The sequence below is a fragment of the Ctenopharyngodon idella genome, chromosome 4 (genome assembly GCF_019924925.1).
Source record: "Ctenopharyngodon idella isolate HZGC_01 chromosome 4, HZGC01, whole genome shotgun sequence".
Classification (NCBI taxonomy): domain Eukaryota; kingdom Metazoa; phylum Chordata; class Actinopteri; order Cypriniformes; family Xenocyprididae; genus Ctenopharyngodon; species Ctenopharyngodon idella.
In genome coordinates, this window is record NC_067223.1 from 14,816,635 (window position 1) to 14,834,854 (window position 18,220).

At 37.1% G+C, this 18,220-nt stretch overlaps 1 protein-coding gene across 4 annotated transcripts in view; it reads left to right on the plus strand.

Moving 5' to 3' along the window:
- The first annotated feature begins 766 nt into the window (after positions 1 to 766).
- The window catches only part of LOC127511545 (cytidine monophosphate-N-acetylneuraminic acid hydroxylase-like), a 28,340-nt gene continuing 10,886 nt past the window's right edge, over positions 767 to 18,220 (plus strand). For 3 of the 4 annotated variants that reach the window (XR_007930059.1, XM_051892453.1, XM_051892454.1), the window contains exons 1-8: positions 5,534 to 5,668; positions 12,188 to 12,421; positions 12,558 to 12,649; positions 13,834 to 13,946; positions 15,781 to 15,971; positions 16,043 to 16,123; positions 17,193 to 17,259; positions 17,338 to 17,419. Coding sequence is in view for 3 of the 4 variants with exons in the window: in XM_051892453.1 (XP_051748413.1) it covers positions 12,216 to 12,421; positions 12,558 to 12,649; positions 13,834 to 13,946; positions 15,781 to 15,971; positions 16,043 to 16,123; positions 17,193 to 17,259; positions 17,338 to 17,419 (832 nt within the window). In the remaining variant the exon portion in view is untranslated. Of the gene's footprint in view, positions 854 to 5,533; positions 5,669 to 12,187; positions 12,422 to 12,557; positions 12,650 to 13,833; positions 13,947 to 15,780; positions 15,972 to 16,042; positions 16,124 to 17,192; positions 17,260 to 17,337; positions 17,420 to 18,220 lie in introns of those variants that run through there. The other variant, XM_051892455.1, reaches the window with a different exon arrangement.

The window sequence follows — 18,220 nt, forward strand, 5'->3', positions numbered from 1 at the left end:
TTTGTTTCCCAGAGAAACTTTGCATTCATTCACAAAAAAATTGCGTTTCCCCAAGAAACTTTGCGCTGATTTGCAAAAATGTTTGCATTCCCTATAGAAACATTGCATTCATTCGCAATGTTTTCCCCAGAGAAACTTTGCATTCGCTCCCAAAATGTTTGCGTTCCCCCGAAAAACTTTGCCTTCATTCCTAAAATGTTTGCGTTCCCCTGAGAAACTTTGCATTCATTCACAAAATGTTTGCATTTCTCCAGGGAAACTTTGCGTTCGCTCACAAAATTTTTGCGTTCCCCCAAGAAACTTTACTTGCACTTGCAAAATGTTTTGCATTCACCCAAACAAATCAAGTGCAAATTGTTAAATTTTGAGTAGATTCTATAAATTTGTTTTTACAGTGTGGCTACATGTACAGTATTAACCCCTTAGCATTCCACAAATACCATTCAAAAAGAGACCTTAGGAATGCTAAGGGGTTGATGTACAGTATGTTGCTTTACTTAATGAGCAATTTCTGTGCTAATGTCAGTGCAATGACAAGAAATGTCAAACTTGTCTGTTCAGTCTTTTTGATGTACACTAACAGGTAAGTCAAAAACAGACTTACTCAATATAAATGATGAGCTGATATAACTGAACAACACTGACTAAGTTCAACTAAAAATGTGTTTAAAATGAAGATAAATTAATTTTGTGACCACTTGCCTCAAAAGAATTTGTGTAAAATCAAACAGCTGTTTTTCTCCCCACGTGACGTGATGGTAGCACCCTGTTCCTGTAACTGTTTGATAAAGAGAGCAGACGCACATGGGCTGCGTCTCTCTGAACTGATAGCAGACATCAGGACAGAACAAAGGTAATGTTCCTCCATTTATAACTTAACTTGATTAGAAATCTTGAACTGCACTTCTACAGCATTTATTAATCTTTGTGGTAACACTTTAGTATAGGGAACACAATTTATCTATGTGTCTGTAGGTTTCAGTTTCAATACAAAATCTCCACTTTAGCAGCTTTTACATACATGATTTGCCATATATATATATATATATATATATATGTATATATATATATAGAGAGAGAGAGAGAGGGGGGAGATATCTCTTTTTTTCTCTTTTGTCAAAAAGAGATATCCCCTCTGTAAAAAAAAACTTTTATCAAGAATTTTGAACCTGCATGGCTTTATCCAATATTCACATTTTTGTTCTGGAATCGTATAATCCATTTTCCAAACCATGTTTTTGTCTTCTCCTGAATCACTATGGTACAGTGTTTATATTCAGACTATTTTAGACTGGTCGGGTCAGCTACGGAGTCCCTAAAGGGACGTGGTGGTGGAAAAAAATTGGGATGGGAGGAAAAAAATGTTTCAAATCTTTTGCGTTCCCACGCAAAGATATTATCCCTGTGAGCTCGGACAAACACTTCCTCTTTAATGTCCTGCTGGCTGGCAGTAGTGTTTCAGTCAGCTCCATACGTTAATAATGAGTTTGAGTTTGAACTTGTTGGACTCAAATACAAAGAAATGCAGTCATTGCTTAAGTCAAGGTAAAGTAAATGACAAGGTTAAGTCATTTAGTAAAGTTGGCAATATATTCACAGATTTGAACTTCCCGGATTTGAACTCGTGAGCTAAATGTTGTTAATACACAAATGCAGCTACTTCCAATCATAGTAACATAGACAACGAGCTACAACAACCCAATTTTCCTCAAATGTGCTTTATAATAAATTGGTCTCTATGAGCAGGAAACCCAAAACCCTTTTGCTCATTTTATGTTATGAAAAATAACTCAATAACTTCACTGTAACACCCTGTACTGTCACCAAATTCAGTTCATACGTCACTGCTCTCCTGCTGGTTGTACTGGAACACTTTGTTTGATAAAAAAATGCATAACTTTTATGATTATTTATTATGAAACAAAATCAATAACTTCACTGTTATTAGTAAAAATAACATCCATTTTGTAACAGACGTGCGTGATTATTTTAGCTATTCCTTCAATGAAACGACCCACTACAGCCTGTAAAACTATGAAATAAATATCTGTAAATAGTGGTAACCTAAATAATAAGAAAGTTAAATATTATTTAAAAAAAAAAAAAATTCGTTAACATTTAATTGCTAACCTATTATTTCTTTTGTAAACAAAGCTTTGTGCTTCACTCGTGTCATATTCAAGTAAATACTGGCACAGCCCTATCAGTGGGTACCGAATATACCCGGATTCTCGGTACTACCGGTACTACAGAAATGCTGGTATCGTCACATTTTCAAAATTTCAGTACCGACTTGGTACCGAAGTACCGGTACTTTTGACAACACTAGTGTGAGGCGTTGCTATGGGTTGCGTGCATGTGCGACTGACTGATTTTCCACAGTCTGTTTAAAACCTCTCTCGAGCTACAGTATCTCACAGAAGTGAGTACACCCCTCACATTTTTGTTAAATGTTTTATTATATCTTTTCATCTTTTCATTGAGGGAACCATGAATGCCAACATGTACTGCGACATACTGAAGCAGAGCATGATCCCCTCCCTTCGGAGACTGGGCCGCAGGGCAGTATTCCAACATGATAACGACCCCAAACACACCTCCAAGACGACCACTGGACTGGCCAAGCATGTCTCCAGGCAGTGCTGAAAAATAATGGTGGCCACACAAAATATTGACACTTTGACCTTAATGGCTGTGTGTTGAGTTATTTTGAGGGGACAGCAAATTTACACTGTTATACAAGCTGTACACTCACTACTTTACATTGTAGCAAAGTGTCATTTCTTCAGTGTTGTCACATGAAAAGATATAATAAAATATTTACAAAAATGTGAGGGGTTTACTCACTTCTGTGAGATACTGTATATATGGTTCTTTCTCTGAGAGCCTATGGCTTAACGGAAGAAAAAAATAAACCAAACCATTTTTTTAAAACTTTTTTTCCCATCAATAATCAAAGCTAGTGTGTCGATTTAATTAAAAATCTCTATATTATATATTTTAAAATATTACATAATTCACCAATGCCGGTTTGTCATGTATAACACCCCAACCAATCGTGATTTGGCACAAGTTCACATTTCATTGGACAACGTGAAGTGGAAATTACATGGACAGATGAGTGATTTCTGCAGTTTTTCTCATTTTATAAATCAAATTGCATCGCTGACAAAATGGATGTTAACTGACTACAAAGCCAAAAGTCGCATTAATGGCAAGTAGTGTTCAGTTCATTTAGTGCTGATACACCGTTTACTATTTGATGGAACTATCATAGTTAATGAAGCCCAAGTGCCACCTACAGGCCTATTATGTAAAGTGTAGGCTGGCGAAATGGTGACAAGAAAGGACTTTATTATATTACCTTTTTTGATAATTATTAGCTTATGTGGCATTATGAAATAAGCTTTATGCTCATCAAGCCTGCATTTATCTAGTCAAAAACAGCAATATATATTTAAAAAATATTATTACAATTTAAAATAATGGTTTTCTATTTGAATATACTTTAAAATATAATTTATTTCTGTGATGCAAAGCTGAATTTTCAGCATCATTACTCCAGTCTTCAGTGTCACATGATCCTTCAGCAATCATTCTAATATGCTGATTAATTTTCAAAGTTGGAAAGTGGAAACAGTTGTGCTGCTTAATATTTTTTATAACATGCTGTGATCCTTTTTTTCAGGATTTTTTTATTTAAAAATGTTAAAAATAACAGCATTTATTCAAAATAGAAATCTTTTCTAACAAATTACCTTTACACCACCTACTATGTGGCCTTTATACCCTTAACTGATAATATTTTTTAAGCCAATATCAGTAAATAAAATACAGTGTACATGCCATGCTATATTTGATGAGTATGGTGCCAATTTTATTGTTTCCACCAAACATTTACATATTCTTGAAGATTTCTTTAGGTCTTGTCTCAGACCCAAACTTTTGTGAACTTGAACTTGTCTTGGACTCCAACCTCTCTGTTCTCGGTCTAGACTCGAACTCGACTCGGACTTGACCCTCTCTGGTCTTGGTCTCAACTCGGACTCGACCCTCTCTGGTCTCGGTCTTGACTCGGACTCGACCCTCTTTGGTCTCGGTCTTGACTCGGACTCGACCCTCTCTGGTCTCGGTCTTGACTCGGACTCGACCCTCTTTGGTCTCGGTCTCGACCCTCTCTGTTCTCGGTCTCGACTCAGACTCGACCCTCTCTGGTCTCGGATTTGACTCGGACTCGGCCCTCTCTGGTCTCGGTCTTGACTCGGACTCGACCCTCTCTGGTCTCGGACTCGACTTGGACTCGACCCTCTCTGGTCTCGGTCTCGACTCGGACTTGACCCTCTCTGGTCTCGGTCTCGACTCGGACTTGACCCTCTCTGGTCTCGGTCTTGACTCGGACTCGACCCTCTCTGGTCTCGGACTCGACTTGGACTCGACCCTCTCTGGTCTCGGTCTCGACTCGGACTTGACCCTCTCTGGTCTCGGTCTTGACTCGGACTCGACCCTCTCTGGTCTCGGACTCGACTTGGACTCGACCCTCTCTGGTCTCGGACTCGACTCGGAATCGACCCTCTCTGGTCTCGGACTCGACCCTCTCTGGTCTCGGTCTCGACTCGGACTCGACCCTCTCTGGTCTCGGACTCGACTCGGAATCGACCCTCTCTGGTCTCGGACTCGACCCTCTCTGGTCTTGGTCTCGACTACAACACTGCCCTTGCGAAATATTTGCATTTCCCCAAGAAACTTTGCGCTGATTTGCAAAAATGTTTGTTCCCCAGAGAAACATTGCATTCGTTTGCAAAATTTTGCGCTCACCTGAGAAACTTTGCTTTCATTTGCAAAATATTTGCGTTTCCCAAAGAAACTTTGCGCTGATTCGCAAAAAAGTTTGTGTTCCCCCGAGAAACTTTGCATTCGTTCACGAAATGTTTGCGTTCCCCCAAGAAATTTTGCCTTCGTTCGCAAAATGTTTGCGTTCACCCAAGAAACATTTCGCATTTATTCGTAAAATGTTTGTTTCCCAGAGAAACTTTGCATTCATTCACAAAAAAATTGCGTTTTCCCAAGAAACTTTGCGCTGATTTGCAAAAATGTTTGCATTCCCTATAGAAACATTGCATTCATTCGCAATGTTTTCCCCAGAGAAACTTTGCATTCGCTCCCAAAATGTTTGCGTTCCCCCGAAAAACTTTGCCTTCATTCCTAAAATGTTTGCGTTCCCCTGAGAAACTTTGCATTCATTCACAAAATGTTTGCATTTCTCCAGGGAAACTTTGCGTTCGCTCACAAAATTTTTGCGTTCCCCCAAGAAACTTTACTTGCACTTGCAAAATGTTTTGCATTCACCCAAACAAATCAAGTGCAAATTGTTAAATTTTGAGTAGGTAAGAACAGGTAAGTCAAAAAAAAACAGACTTACTCAATATAAATGATGAGCTGATATAACTGAACAACACTGACTAAGTTCAACTAAAAATGTGTTTAAAATGAAGATAAATTAATTTTGTGACCACTTGCCTCAAAAGAATTTGTGTAAAATCAAAAAGCTGTTTTTCTCCCCACGTGACGTGATGGTAGCACCCTGTTCCTGTAACTGTTTGATAAAGAGAGCAGACGCACATGGGCTGCGTCTCTCTGAACTGATAGCAGACATCAGGACAGAACAAAGGTAATGTTCCTCCATTTATAACTTAACATTAACTGTAAAATGATTAGAAATCTTGAACTGCACTTCTACAGCATTTATTAATCTTTGTGGTAACACTTTAGTATAGGGAACACAATTTATCTATGTGTCTGTAGGTTTCAGTTTCAATACAAAATCTCCACTTTAGCAGCTTTTACATACATTATTAGCCATATATATATATATATAATATATATATATTTTTATATATTTAATATATATATTTAACATTGTAAAATATGGTGAAAATGTTATTTTAGACTGGTCGGGTCAGCTACGGAGTCCCTAAAGGGACGTGGTGGTGGAAAAAAATTGAGATGGGAGGAAAAAAAATGTTTCAAATCTTTTGCGTTCCTACGCAAACATATTTGCTTTCCCTCGCAAAACCTTTGCGTTCTCACGCAAAGATATTATCCCTGTGAGCTCGGACAAACACTTCCTCTTTAATGTCCTGCTGGCTGGCAGTAGTGTTTCAGTCAGCTCCATACGTTAATAATGAGTTTGAGTTTGAACTTGTTGGACTCAAATACAAAGAAATGCAGTCATTGCTTAAGTCAAGGTAAAGTAAATGACAAGGTTAAGTCATTTAGTAAAGTTGGCAATATATTCACAGATTTGAACTTCCCGGATTTGAACTCGTGAGCTAAATGTTGTTAATATACAAATGCAGCTACTTCCAATCATAGTAACCTAGACAACGAGCTACAACAACCCAATTTTCCTCAAATGTGCTTTATAATAAATTGGTCTCTATGAGCAGGCGGCGGAGAGAAGTCTAAAGGGACCATCTGAAAAGTGCAAAACCCAAAACCCTTTTGCTCATTTTATATTATGAAAAATAACTCAATAACTTCACTGTAACACCTTGTACTGTCACCAAATTCAGTTCATACGTCACTGCTCTCCTGCTGGTTGTACTGGAACACTTTGTTTGATAAAAAAAATGCATAACTTTTATGATTATTTATTATGAAACAAAATCAATAACTTCACTGTTATTAGTAAAAATATTAAATACATTGTAATGCCATCGAATTCAGTAAGCAATTATCATAACAAAAGCTGTTGTAAGTATGTAAGCTGCGTACCAACATCATTTGTGTAAAGAAGGCCTTTATGTGCTACTTGCCAAACTAAATGTTGTAGTACCAATAACCAGCAGGAGAGCATTTTTCATAATATAAAATGAGCAAAAGGGTTTTGGGTTTCCTGCTCATAGAGACCAATTTATTATAAAGCACATTTGAGGAAAATTGGGTTGTTGTAGCTCGTTGTCTAGGTTACTATGATTGGAAGTAGCTGCATTTGTGTATTAACAACGTTTAGCTCACGAGTTATTGATTTGGGAAGTTTGAATCTGTGATATTGCCAGCTTTACTGAATTAAGCACTGACTGCATTTCTTTATAATTGAGTCCAACAAGTTCAAACTCTAGGAGCCGCGCATTATTTGTGTGCATTATTAACGTATGGAGCAGTGTTAATTTTGACAGCAAATTTTGATTTAGTTTTAGTTATAGTCTTTTAACTAAAATGCCATTTAGTTTTAGTCATATTTTAGTCATTGGAAATTGTTTTACTTTTAGTCTAATTTTAGTCGACTAAATATCATAAGATTTTAGTCGACTAAAACTACAGTAGAATCTAAAATCTAATTTAGTTAAATTGTAATGCATTAAGTAAGCATTTCTCAACAATACACAGATCCAATACACTGATATACATCTGATATACTCTCTAAACTGTTTATGTTCACTTAAGACAACCAACGGTACTTTACTCGCCAAAGCGTACGTTTTTTGACTGTTCAAGTGCAAAAACACACGAAAGAGAGCTCAATTCAGTACTTGTCAGGGATTGACACACTTATCATTGAGGTACTATTATAGTTAGTTCCTTTAAAATTTTGATTAGATTTGATTTTTAGTTTTTCTGCTTTCATTGTAATTTTAGTTAAAAGTTTTAGTAATTTTTTGACTCTTAGTTTTTGCTTTTAAATATCTATATAGTTTTTTATTTAATTTTTTTTGTTTTTATTGCTCATCTTAAAATCTTCCCGGTCTACTGACATTTGTTAAGACATCTGCTTTAAACATTATGTAAGAAACCCCCCATCGGCCCAAAAGCGGAATCCGACGGCCTGGGTGAAGGTTTAACGCGTGTATGTCTTTTCAGCGCCCCTGTGAAGTTCACTGAATTTCTAGAATTTTGTTTCAATTTTACTTTAGCTGCTCGTTTAATCTGACTCCAATTTCAAATGATTATTACTCTTAGATGGTGTTTCCAATTAGAAATTAATCATTAGTTATGTATTCATTTAGATTTTTGATTATTCTGATTACCTTATATCTTCAATTCTTCGTTCACTGCGGTCCCGGTATCACTTAGAAAAGTCACTTCGGCTGATTGAGTGCTCTTCACGATCACAAACTAGTCAGTTCTGACCTTAGAGGATGCAGGGTAAATATCTACCTTTAAGTCGGTCGCGCTCTGCTTACTCGTAACAAAAAGCATAGTTTTTATATATTTACGAAAACTGCAACTTATTAAAGGAAATTGAAATGGTCTCAATTGATGTGCCCTATGCTCCACCTATTAAGACTCCCGTATGATCAATCCTGAACACAAATTTGCGGTAATACCTTTGCTTTAATCTACTAGAAATAATGAATTAAGAATAATGCAGAATAGTTCAAGAATAATATTTATTTTTCAGGTAAGAATGTATCATGCAATTACACAAATAACCAATTAGAAGCCAATTCAGAAATCATAAATACATAACATCAGTTGCTCAAAGATGACTCTAAGAGTAAGAATTGCATATACACACAGTGGTGGATTAGTGTTTTTAAGACACTTACCCATCACTGCATGGGGGTTTCTGGCTACAGAAGATCCCAAATGGCTGCTTTGCACTTTCCCTTAAATATCCAGACCAGAACAAAAGGATTGTAAATATTTACTACACCAACACCTGTTTTGGGGGAGAGGGGTGGGTTTTCAGATATCCTGAAGAGACACCACCCAAAAGGAGGACATAATTCTCCTTAGTTTTCAATCTTCCTCATAATACCAGTGACTGCTGTGAAATTGAGACCATTTTACCAATCGCACTGAGACATTTAAAATGATACCAAATATGAAAGGAAAAAACATTCAATGACTTGAGTCATGGCGAAAGGAAGGAGGATGTGTGTGTGGGGGGGGGGGTTGCATACTGTAGATGTGTGAAGAGATTTTTTGGCAAGGTGTTGTCCTATGCTATTTCTTTGAGATCTTCTCTCCAGATGAGTTTTATTGCTTTATTGCAGGGTGCTTGATCTCAGTTTTTGTCTTAGCAGGAAAATCAAGTCTTACAATTACAATACTCATGATAAGTTTTATTAACTCTACAACAAGTAAATACACTTCACCAGCTAAATATTCTTTGACAGCGATGCCATAGAAATATACAGAGCTACCGCAAAAATGGAAGTTCAAAGACAATATTATAAAGATGGCAGGGTGCTCTAAAACATACTACCATATAAACATTGCGTAGTAAACATTGTCAAAATTCATCAACATTAGCTCATAAGCAATCGCTTGGCATAAATGTGCGCTATTCATTAATTGCGAAGCAGTCTGAAGTGCTGCTGGACGAGCCTGTAGAGCGCGCAACAGCGCCGCTTTTCCCGCGGTTAGATCAGCATGTTACACTTCAAATGTGCGCATCTTTCACACAGGAAAGCAGTCCTGACTGGATATCTTCCCAAATCGTCCCTCTCTATCATTTTCGTCTCGTTTTTATTCGTTTTAGTCATAGTTTTAGTCATCCAAAACGCATTTTTATTTAGTCATCGTCTCGTTTTCATCCGTGAAAAAATGTTGTTGACGAAATTAACACTGGTATGGAGCTGACTGAAACACTACTGCCAGCCAGCGGGACATTAAAGAGGATGTGTTTGTCCAAGCTCACAGCAAGGGAACGCAAATATCTTTGCGTGGGAATGCAAAGTTTCTCGGGAGAACGCAAAAGATTAAAAAAAAAAAATTCCTCGTATCCCAACTTTTTTTTCCACCACCATGTCCCTTTAGGGGCTCCGTAGGTCGGCACCTTTGCGGAGTAGCCCAGTACCCGCATGACTCATCATATACATAAACAGAGAGAAGTAGCTCCGGCTACAATATTCTTCTGCAAGACGCATGCAGATTTGTTTATTAACCGCTAGAGTGCCAAAAGTTCTATGGTGTTGATTTAAAGATTAAACACTTATCAACCATGTCATGGAATCTCACCCAGGGACTTTTTACCAAATTAATTCCTCCCAAAGGCAACACATATCTCACTGAGAATAGGCAAGAGATGTAAATATAAAAATATCAAACAAGTCAACCAGCAAGTCTTACTCCCTTGCACCTGTGGACACACACACACACGCGCGCGCATACAAAATAAAAACAGAGCACTCCTGAAGAAAAGACCATCGCCAAATATTCAATATAAAAATATAAAAAAATATGTATATTTTTCTTACAAAAATGCATCACTTCGCTTCAGAAGGCCTTTATTAACCCACTGGAGTTAATAACTTAAAGTCGACTAGTTGGGTCAACCCCTACTCAGCTGTAATACAGTAAATAAAGATTAGTGTGGCTAACAAGTCTAAATATTCCCCTACTAACTGCTGATAGGGCAATCAATGAGAAAATCTTGTCACTGAACCGGTCACACTAAGTTAGTATTAAGACTTAAGGAATTCATTTCAGAAAAAGCTTTTTTGTTTGTTTGTTTGTTTTTTTAAGAAGAACATATGTTTGAATACCAGCCATGTATGAAGCAACATCTGCACTGTAAAAAAGGATATGAACAGTAAGTCATGGCAACATTACTTTAACTCATCAAAATAAGTTTTATAAGTTATATGAGATTCAACTAAAGTCAGTTTATTATAATTTAAGTTGAAATGACTTGTACAACCAAGTTGATTATACTTCATTTTTGGCAGCAACTGAACTTGAAGGTAGAGTAGGTGATTTGTTCCAGAAACATTTTTTGTTATGCTGGTTGAAAGTCTCTTCACATCCTGATAGCAATCACTTAAGTGGTCTAAATGTATTTATATTAGTGCTGTCAAAATGTAAAAAAAAAATATTTAACACAATTAATTAATTAATGCAGCAACCACTTTCTTTTTGCATGAATAACCATTCAAGCATGTGAATCTCTCCTGTCTGTGTGACACACATGACTTGTGCACACAGGAAGCTGCTTCTGACACCACGTGGGCCACAATGAGTTCTCTTTCCTGCTTGAAAGAACAAAAACAAACAAAATTATGCCAAAATGCCCGTTTTGTTGAGTATCCTCGTAAGCACAGTCTTAAATGAGTTAAATAACGTCTTTAAATGAACAAAGAGTTGTGAGGAAATGGGATGCGTGTCAGATACATGCCATATCTTAAAGTGACAGCAGCCTAATAAACCCGTTGCTGTGATGCATTAAGGTTAATCAAACAACAAAAGAAAAAGAGAAGATCACTCACTGTTCTTGACTGAATAACTTTGATAGCTTTAATAAGGATTAATCTATAGTTAATTTAATATTTATGCAGTGAAGACTGTGAAGTGTTTGATAACTTTATTAAATTTCTGTATATTTCCTACCCATTAGATCAAATATTTAAAATATAGTGTCTTTATGTTGTTTCTACATTAATTTGGAGATTAAATGTGAAATTATTACAATATAAAAATAAATGAAAAGTGTTAATGTTAGGTGCGATTAATCACAGAAAAAAAAGGTGTGATTAATTTGTTAATTTTTTTTAATTGATTGACACTGGCGTTACTTTGTTTTAAAAAGTGTGTGGGACAGGAGTGGGGAAGTGGGTGCTAATACATTGATTTGTACAATAATAATTGCAGAAAAAATAACATTACAATGTCCAGAAATCAATTTCATGTTTAACGTGATTGTTCCATGCTTACATCTATGTCCCACCCGCAAATTATGCCTATGGATTGACGGCACTAATTTATATGTATATGTAGCCCCTCCAGTTCGAAACGCCCACTCTAAGCGGGACTCGAACCCAGGCCTGTCCTCTAATAAGGAGGCTAAAGACCACAGTCTCTAGCATCAGTCGCTTGGGATCAGAGGAGTGAGGTTATCACGAACAGCTCTTGCTAGCCTACGTCTATACATATTATATATATATGTATATACATATATATATCAGTGTTCTTTAAGTTCTTTATGTTCATTATTATTGTAATGTTATGTGCTTTGAGACATGAGGTAGTTTAACGCAGTCTTCTCATGACGCTTTTGTTTGCTCCCTGCTGTAAAATTGCCTTCCCTACCTTTAAGTTTTTAAGTTTAAATAGGTGGAAATTTTGTCATCAAACAAAACATTATGATCAACAATCTTCCACTGAGCTTGAAACTGAATCTGAAATTAAAAACTTATTATACTTATTATATAAGACCTTATTATAAAAGATCTGCCAATGCCAGTCTCTAGATTTGAGGCCTCCGGAGCACAATGACATCTCAGGTCTCAAAGACGGTCCTGCGACTGCAAGCTGAAGAAGTCCAGACACTGAAAGATGGAATTAATTTCAAGAAAAACCCAGAGGATGGCAAATGTTACATCATTTACAAAGCCAAAGACAAACTACGAGCGTGTAGAAACCAGTGCAAACACCAGGGTGGACTCTTCATTGAAGACATAGAGGACTTGGGCGGCAGGTGAGAGAATATATATATCTCCTTGGTGAGCACACAAGAAAGGTAAATAATGTAAAATGCATTCAGCAGACAGGAAGTTTTGCAATTCAATACTGTAGAGGAATCATTCAATTGTACTTGTGTATTTGTGTAACAGGACAGTGCGCTGCACTAAACACTACTGGAAACTTAACGTGGCCACCATGGAGTACGTCAACCCTCCAGACAGCTTCATGCAAGATGAACTCGGTAAAATTAAAGATAAAGGTTCTTTATTGGCATCTATGGCTCCACACACTAGTGTGAAGTTCTTCACACTAAAAATAAGTTCTTTTTAGAACTGCTTACTGAATGGTTCTTCAATGGCATCGCTGCGGAAACCCCCCTTATGCAATCTTTATTTTTAAGAGTTTATAAGCATTTGATGTCACTTTAATTTCTGCACAATACTGACATATAGCCTATATATATGTTGCCTGTTAGCTGGAAGTGTCATCACACTTTTGTTTTCGAAAAGTGGAAATTTAAATATGAGCATCAAAAAACTTCTGCTGCAGCCAGTATCAATGGGTATGCCCACGCATTTTTAACAGGGGGTTAATAAAGGCCTTCTGAAGCGAAGCGATGAGTTTTTGCAAGAAAAATATTCATATTTAAACCTTTATAAATTAAACAACTAGCTTCCGGCATACGGCTGGGATAATTTTCATTTTTGTGTGAGCTATCCTTTTAACGCATATTTTGTGATTTAATACTTCAGAGTCTGATCAACTTTTTTTTGTTGCAGAACTGCAAGAATACAATACAAACAACATATAATGTTGAAGAGCATTAGAAGAGACAAATCTTAAAACATTAATTACGACGAAAGTCTATTTTGGGGGGAATATGTTTAAGGTTTTGGGGAAACTGTATTAAAAAATAATGTTTAAATTTTTTTCATGGACTTACTTTATGATGCAATCATCAATAATTAGATCAAATTGAAGTTGTTTAAATAAAGGAATAGTCATATTCTCCATGTTTGAGTGCAATGATTGGATAGCATTATACTGTAGACAATAATGGGTGGTAGTATAATGCAAAAATAAACAAAATAACATTAAAAATGAAGTTAAATCAGTCCGTTGATTCCTCTGGCAGAGACTTGAGCTGTGTGCTGCTCGTTAATCTCATGACTGACCATCGCTACTCTCAGATAATGTTACACAATAAAATAAAAGATGACAAACATAGTAGGGTATCGTGTAAGTCTAAATAAACAGTTTTAAATATTGATGTTTATTGTTAAGTTCAACTAAAGTAGTTAATTTTCTTCTCAAAACTGGCGTCCCTCCATTTACAATAATGCAGGCGGAAATTCATTTACGCTACTAATTGGAGCAGGATGTGATGACACGAGGACTATTTTCTTATTGTATTTGTGTGTGTAGAGGCAGTGCTGTCAGACACTGACGGTAGTTTAGAGCTGGTTGAGTTGAATCCTCCAGACCCCTGGACTGCAGAGCCCAGAGAAGCACAAGAGCTTCACGCCGGAGAGATCACGGTAAATCACAATCACACTCATCAATAATCCACGCTGGTCAGAACATTCAGTCCCTCATTAGCTACCAGAGCTTCCGCCACAATACCCAGATGAGATCTTCTTAATGTCTCAATCACTGCTCCTTGGAGCCTTGGAGAAAGGTACATGGAAGTCATGACAACAGTCATGAAACAGTCAACTATCTGAGAGCATCCTCTGCTCTGCAACATCGTTTGTTGCGCTCATTTCTAATAGAGGTGAATGCAACATTTGATGATTTGCTCCTTCACAACCACGTCCGGTGGCTTAGTAAAGGCAAGGTACTGGAGCGGTTTTGGGCACTGCGGAAAGAGCTGGAGACATTTCTGTTGGATCAGAAGAGTGCAAAAGCCAAACCATTTGTGGATTTCATGAAGAATGAAGAGGAAATGGAAATTGTTGCTTTTCTAACTGACATTACTTCCCATTTCAATGACCTTAATATGAAGCTCCAGGGCAAAAACAGCATAGTGTGTGGCCTCATGTCAGCTGTCTGTGCTTTTCAGAGGAAGCTGGAGGTTTTCAAATGTGACTTACAGCAGGACCTGCTTCACTTCACTTTTGGGTCAGACTGCAGGAAAACATCACCATCACAATTATGCTGAATTCCTGGACAAGCTGATCAAAAATTTCCAAAGTCGCTTTGAAGATTTCCCTCTGGGAAAACAAGTCTTGCTGTGCATCGAAAATCCATTTCTTGTCAAAAATATTGCAGAATTCTCAACTGAAGCCACGAAAGTCTTCCAATGGGCCAGTGCTGCTTCACTGCAAACAGAGCTAATTGAGCTCCAAGAAAACCTAGCACTGCAGGAATCTCACTGTGACCCTGTCACCTTCTGGACGAAGATGGTCACTGCAGCAGGTGTTCCTCTCCTGCAGAAGATGGCCCTTCAAATTCTCACAATGTTTCCCTCAACATACTGCTGTGAATCTGCCTTTTCAACCATGAACATGGTGAAAAACGCATACCGCAGCACACTCACCAGTGAACACTTACATCAGTGCCTGGCCCTCACACCTTTTATGCCCAAGTTTAAACAACTGGTGGCACAAAGAAGGTGTCACCTTTCACACTAAAAGGCCTACCATGTCGTTTTTTGTGTATAGTTCGAAAGTTCTGGGGATTGCCTCTGTTTTTTTTGTTGGAGTTCTCTATTTGGAATTTGGCCGACATTCACCAGATTACAGCACGTCACTTCTCACACATTCTACAAGAGTTGTCGAAAGTACCGACTTCAGTACCTATCAATACTTAATTTTTAAAAATGTGACTCTTTGAGTGCTGTTGAGCGGATTCGCAAACACCTCTGATTGGCCATTGTGTTGACATCGGATATGTCTGTGATTGGCTACAATGATCAACGCACGGCAGCGTTTGAAAGCACGCGGAAGTGTTTGAATTTGAAAGCGTTTTGAAAGCAGGAGCGTTGAAAGCAGGCGTCATTCAGCGGACTGGTCAGTGATAGACGCCTGCTTTCAAGCGCTCCCATGTCTATCTGTGTAAGCGCCTGGTGAAGAGCTTCATTGATGATTATTTACAATGTTTTTACAGCGTTGATCATTGTAGCCAATCACAGACATATCCGATGAGCCGTGAACACAATGGCCAATCAGAGATGTTTACGAATCTGCTCAACAGCGATCAATGCATCACATTTTTAAAATTTCAGTACTTTGGTACTTTTGACAACTCTACATTCTACTCCCAATTCAGTATGTTCAATTGACGAAAACAAGCTCCGACAGACGCCAACATTAAGCCTGTCTTTAAGCAAACACAAAAAAGCCAACATTACTGTGTGTGTGTTTGTTTCAGCTAACGTACATCACGCACGCATGTATGGAGCTTAAAGCGGGGAACAAGAAGATGATGTTTGACCCATGGCTCACAGGACCAGCGTTTGCGAGAGGCTGGTGGCTCCTTCATGAACCTCCGTCTGATGCCATGGACAGACTCTGTCAGGCAGATCTCATTTACATCAGCCACATGCATTCAGATCACCTGAGGTTAGAGCCCGATCCACCAAATATTATATTATATTAGGCAAAAAATTTACTTTGCATGTTTTTTCCATCAGCTACCCAACTTTGCGACAGCTTTCCAAGAAGCGTCCAGATATTCCCATTTACGTCGGAAACACTTCACGGCCGGTGTTCTGGTGAGACTGAATTCAGGAGCAAACGACTGCATACACTATTAAAAATAAAGGTTCTTTTTTGGCATTGATGGTTCCATGAAGAATCTTAACATCAGTGGAATATTTCCATTCTACAAAAACATCTTTATAGTGGAAAATGCTTCTTTTAAGAACAGTTCACTGAGAGATTCTTGGGGAACCAAAAGTGCTTATTTTATTGCATTGCTGCAAGGATCTGTTTTCAAATCTTTGTTTGCGAACATTTGATGTGATTTTAATTGCAGCTAATACTTTTGAAACAAAAATGACAAACATAAAGATGACAAATGGCCGGTGTTGTGGTGAGACTGAACTTTACATTCCCAAATTTTTGTCAGCTAAACCTTTTTGAAATAAAATATTTTCCTAAAGTAGCACTTTAACAGCACATATTGCATACTACTACTACTACTACTAATATAATAAAATTTTGAGTATATAAAAATTGTAAAGTGTAGTTCTATGTCTGTTTAGCTTCATTATATTTTGGTTCTGGTTTTCCTGAGTTCAGTGCTTATTAGTTTCCATGCCCATTCTGATTTCTGTCTATTTATTTTAGCCTTAAGTTCATTCAGTTCTTGTTTCGGTCTCGTTTATTGTATGAGTTTTCTCCTTTGTTTTTCCTGGAAACTTGTAATTAAAGATTATTATAGTTGGATTGTATCGTCATGCGCTTCATTGCAGCATCTCACCCGTGACAAAAATGTTTTATATTATTATTATTATTAAGAACTCTAATCTTAAAAAAATAAAACAAAACATATTATTTCTATAACTTTTTTACACTTTATTTTTTGAAGTACTTTCACTGCAGTAATCTGCTTTAAAGTCTTCTCTAAAAAGAGACCAAAGCATTCATGAATTACAACCATTTAAGAACAGATTTTTTCACCTTTATGTTCAAAAAGGGGGTGACGGTTAAAGAGGTTTTCAGTTTGACATTTTTATGATTTCATTCATTATTGGTTTTTTAATCAACTCCTGTTCGGGAAACCCTGAGGAATCCTGCGATCCGGAGCCGATCTGACAGTTTGTTTGTGTTTAATTGCAGGTATCTGGAGAAAAGTGGAGTGAATTTAACAAACATCAACGTGGTGCCGTTCGGCGTGTGGCAGAATGTAAGTGATTCGGTGGCTTTTTTTCCCCATTTCCCATGTCCTACTTTTCTTGATTTCGGCTTTTGAATCATTTGAAAGGTCGACGATCACCTGAGATTTATGATTCTGATGGACGGAGTTCATCCTGAGATGGACACCTGCTTGATCGTGGAGTATAAAGGTATTTTGCTGCTCATTCAGACTAATTTTAGGCTGTTTATCCCTGTAAAGCTGCTTTAAAACCATCCGTATTGTATAAAGTGCTATAAATAAAGGTGACTTGACTTGATGTGACCCTTTTCTTTGTTCTTCCTCTTTTTGAGTAAGGACTTATGTTGAATAAGAGCTTATGTTACTAATTAGTTTAAGTATGAAAAGGAAGTTATTATCAATAAGAATGAGATAAGACGAGCAGAGCGAGGTCAGAGCGAGGTCAGAGGTTTGGTTATATTATTCTGCCTTTATTTATACCATGTGATGTAAAGTACATGCAAATGACATTTCAGTTAACACACGCATAATAACAGTCATTAGGACAAAGTTCAAATTTAGATAAACCAGCAACACTTTCTTTCATTCAAGGGTGTGAAAGTGTCACGTTACTTTACACCTTCCAAAAAAAACCAAAAAACAGTCTGAACAGTTTCAAAGCCAACAAAACAGGATTTAAGTTAAATGAGGCTTTAAAATAATAAATTAGCATTCAAAAGTTTGGAATCTTTTAATCTTTTTGGATTTTTTAATGTTTTTGAAATAATTCTCTTCTGCTCACCAAGGCTGCATTTATTTGATCAAAAATACAGTAAAAACAATAATACTGTCAAATATTATTACAATTTATAATCACTGTTATCTATTTGAATATATTGTAAAATGTCATTTATTCCTGTGATCAAAGCTGAATTTTCAGCATCATTACTCCAGTCTTCAGTGTCACATGATCCTTCAGAAATCATTCTAATATGCTGATTTCTGCTTAGGT